The sequence below is a fragment of the Bidens hawaiensis genome, unplaced genomic scaffold (genome assembly GCF_021521415.1).
Source record: "Bidens hawaiensis isolate Kalapana, Puna unplaced genomic scaffold, B.hawaiensis_p1.1 tig00013327_1, whole genome shotgun sequence".
Lineage (NCBI taxonomy): Eukaryota > Viridiplantae > Streptophyta > Magnoliopsida > Asterales > Asteraceae > Bidens > Bidens hawaiensis.
The window spans coordinates 402,042-406,165 of NW_027492129.1; the positions used below are offsets into that span (position 1 = coordinate 402,042).

Consider the following 4,124-nt stretch of genomic DNA (forward strand, 5'->3'; position numbering starts at 1 on the left):
CAAAATACCCCTTTGCCTACATTAATCGCCGCCGATCGATCAATCAGGTCAGCTCTTAAACGCTAGTATTGACTTACATAACTTAGCCAGGCTAACTCATTCTCTGACTAAGCTCATCAATAAAACTAAATTGAAACCTAGCTTATTTAATTTCATATTCTGTTCATATATTCAAACTTAAACTCGTTTTAACCCTAGCTAGGTTACTTACTAATCTACTTGTAGCTGTTTTTAATTTACAGTCATGGCGGAGGAAGCAGTGTTAGGGTTCCTGCAGACGAATGATGAGATAAAAGACTCAGGCGAGTTCGCCGCGGAGAAAGGTTTCGGTCACGATGAGATATTCAATGTCATTAAGAGCCTCAATGCCTTTGAATTTGTTGTTGCCCAGGTTATTAACACCATTATTATTATTATTATTATTAAGTTTATACATATCCTTAGCTATAGAAATGAATTTCTTATGCTACATTTGATGACATTTTAGAAGCTTGTTTTATTAATGCGTATTCTTTTTGGAGCATTTTGTCAATAGAATTTGCTATTGGATAAATGAATAAATTGCTGTATCATTAACTTATACCAGCCAGCCATTGTTATGCTTTGGTCTTTGAAGCATAACTAACAATGGTTACTATAAATTAATGGTATTCTACTTGGTCTAGTATAACAGTTTACTATGTATTAAGGATCCAATAACAATTTATATTTTCCAAAAAAGAAGATGCAGGAATCAAACAAGCTTTGTCTAATGTTTCTTAATGTGTTGTTATATAGCATAAAAATCTCAAATTATAGCCTAGATTTGTGTAGGTTTCTTTTCCACCAGTTAAAAGTTTCATTTCTATAGCTAAGATTTGCGTAGGTTTCCTTCCACAAATTAAGCACAAGGAAAAACTAGATTGCAGTAAAATGAGGTGTAACAGATAATAATGAGAACTTAATATGATGATAAATATAAAGTATTTTGATTAATATGGGAGAAAAACGATATACCTGACTAACTATAATGATTATGTAAATACAAGATTGTTGTCGATAATAATACTGTTAGATGAAAATATTGTAAAAACATGTGATATTTTCTTTTTGCCCCAGTAGTACTAAAATATTGGATAGGTTTAGATTGTAGGAATGTTTGTAGTTTTCTATATGGAAAACATTTGCAACCGTTTCAACTTTCAATTTTTGTTTGTGTTCTGCATATAGGATATTAAAAAGGAGAGATGGCAACTAACTGATGAAGGCAAAACTTATGCTGCTAATGGATCACCAGAATTCCAATTATTCATGGCGGTCCCACCAGAGGGTATCTCACGGGAAGCACTGCAGGTAGATAAAAACCCAATCTTGTAAACACAAGATGGATTATTGTAACTCAGTTTATTTTCATAACTGTAATTTATGTGATCTTTCAAATGCAGAAAAAGCTGGGAGACTCGGTTTTTAAAATAGGTTGCCAGCAAGCGATAAAAAGTAAATGGGTGGAGATGGGGAAGTCACAAGTCTCTAGAAAGGTAAAGTGGAGTATGATTTTCAACATTTGAAGTTTATTTTTCTCATTAATATCATTCAAACAATTTTTTTCTTATTTATGATTTGATGTAGGTTCCACATGTTAGTGACAATGTGAAAGATTTGCTTGTAAAGATAAATAATGGAGAGGTGATGAATTTATCAAGCTCTTCACTTTATTTTGATTTTTGACTCATTATTATACTTGCATATGCTTGACCATTGTGATAAATTATTTCAGGCTCTCAACCAAGAGGATATTAATGCTTTGAAGCGAAGAAAACTTATTTCTTCTCAGTAATATCTCTTCTTGACATCTTTTTTTATGCTTTTGGTTATACAATGTAGATAAGTTTTGTACAATTGTACATGGTTTTTATTTTATATGCTTCTTGTTCATGATTTTATGCTTATATACGTTTTACAGAGTATGGACAGGCTACTCTGTTAAAAAGGGTCCCAAATATGCCCCGACAAGAAAGAAGCCTGCAACTGATTTAACCCGAGAAAATCTGCAAAGGTATTAATATGTCTGATATTACTGGATGCTCTTATCATTATGCTTGAAAACTTATATCTGCATTTTTTTATTTTGATAATTAAGTGGCGAGTGGAAGGAATTGGAGTTTAAAGGGTATAATTTTTCTGCGAAAGGTTTTCCCACTGAAGGCGGTTATCTCCATCCGTTACTTAAGGCAAGAACACAATTAAACCTAATGCTATTAATCTAATGCATATTTAACACTATGATTAAGATATGTTGTCTTTCAAAAAGATTGCATCGATGATGTTATTACATTATTTCAGGTTAGGCGACAAATGCAAATGATTTTTCTTCAGATGGGGTAATGTCAAATTGTCAACTAAAACATTTTATATGGTATCTGTTTAAATGTTTAATGGGTGATAGCTTGTATAATGTAATACCTGTTTGTTCCATTGTAGATTTGAGGAGATGCCTACAAATAATTATGTTGAAAGCAGGTAACTGTTATTATATATAATTTTTAATAGTTATTGTTTCATTTACAACTAATTTGTTTTTCTTTGCTAAAGTATATTTATATTTTTAATACAGCTTTTGGAATTTCGATGCGCTTTTCCAACCGCAACAGCACCCTGCCCGTGATTCACACGACACATTTTTTTTAAGAGGTAAACCCAAATTTGAACCTTTTGTTTTACAAATTTACAATAATGGGTAAAATGGTAACAATATCATATGTAGAACCTTCTACTACAAGGATGCTTCCGGAAGATTATGTTGAGAGGGTGAAGCAGATTCATGAGTCTGGAGGTCACGGGTCAAGAGGGTATGCCGTCATAACAATGTTTTAATATTATACCTTCACGTTTTACATGTTTTGTAACAATTATACAACATTTACTTCTTAGGTATGGATATGACTGGAAAGGAGAGGAAGCAAATAAAAACTTATTAAGAACTCATACAACTGCGGTTTCTTCAAGAATGCTATATGCACTTGCAAAGGTTTTATTATCCATTAACCTTTCATGTGTTTTTATAATGTTAATCAAATCAAATACTAATCTGCTAAAATTTGCAGAAACCTTTTGAAGCCAAAAAGTACTATAGTATTGATCGGGTTTTCAGAAATGAGGCTGTTGACCGGACCCACCTGGCTGAATTTCATCAAATAGAGGGTATCTTTGTTTTGGTTTTTTATATATTTGCTACTAATGAAAAAAACCATAATTTTTTGTTAATACATGTAAACACATTTATTTTTTATTCTATTTATGAGTTCAGGGTTAATTTGTGATCGTGGATTAAGTCTTGGGAACTTGCAAGGCGTGCTGCATGATTTCTTTTCTCGTTTGGGTAAGTATTAACCTTCTTTTGTTAAGGACGACACTGTAATTTTGCTACAAGTAATCTAAATAAAAGCTACAACAAGTATATTTGTCTAATGCCATATTTTGTTCCAGGAATGTCCAATTTGCGTTTCAAGCCCGCTTACAATCCGTACACTGAGCCGAGCATGGAAATATTCGGGTGCAATTTCATTATTTTAATTAACAACCGTAATATGTATACAAATAAATGTAATGTTTAAATCTGATGTGGCAGTTATCACGAAGGCTTAAAGAAATGGGTCGAGGTAGGAAATTCTGGCATGTTTAGACCTGAAATGTTACTTCCTATGGGACTGCCCGAGGATGTTTCCGTTATTGCTTGGGGTCTTTCCCTTGAACGGTACGTGCAAGGAAACAATATTTTATGGTTTAACTATCACAAGCACTTTATTATTACTATAACAATCTGAGATTTTGTATATATCCATTTGGTATCCACCAGGCCAACTATGATACTTTATGGCTACAATAACATCAGAGATCTCTTTGGTCACAAGGTATGTACACGATTGCATTAATACGTTCTAACTTCTAAATCATGCCAAAACACTTCAAAAACTATTTGTTTTTGGCAGGTGGACCTCGGCCTCATTAAGAAAAACCCGATATGTCGTATTGGTCTATAACACTTAAGGTCGGGATGAATGTTTTGGTTAATATATGTTCAGTTGGACACTTGATTTTTGTTGGCATAGAATACATGACCAAATTAGTTGTTGAAGACAGTACTG

The 4,124-nt window shown here is 32.9% G+C and overlaps 1 protein-coding gene across 1 annotated transcript; it reads left to right on the forward strand.

Moving 5' to 3' along the window:
* Positions 1 to 237: 237 nt before the first annotated feature.
* Positions 238 to 4,124, forward strand: LOC143543848 (phenylalanine--tRNA ligase alpha subunit, cytoplasmic-like). The gene is made up of 18 exons (XM_077036077.1): positions 238 to 391; positions 1,210 to 1,332; positions 1,425 to 1,517; positions 1,609 to 1,665; positions 1,757 to 1,812; positions 1,943 to 2,035; positions 2,120 to 2,210; positions 2,323 to 2,360; positions 2,461 to 2,499; positions 2,594 to 2,670; positions 2,744 to 2,828; positions 2,911 to 3,007; positions 3,084 to 3,180; positions 3,287 to 3,358; positions 3,466 to 3,532; positions 3,608 to 3,733; positions 3,836 to 3,890; positions 3,969 to 4,124. Exons 1-18 carry the CDS (start codon positions 245 to 247, stop codon positions 4,017 to 4,019), a joined length of 1,464 nt encoding a protein of 487 aa, XP_076892192.1. The 5' UTR covers positions 238 to 244; the 3' UTR covers positions 4,020 to 4,124.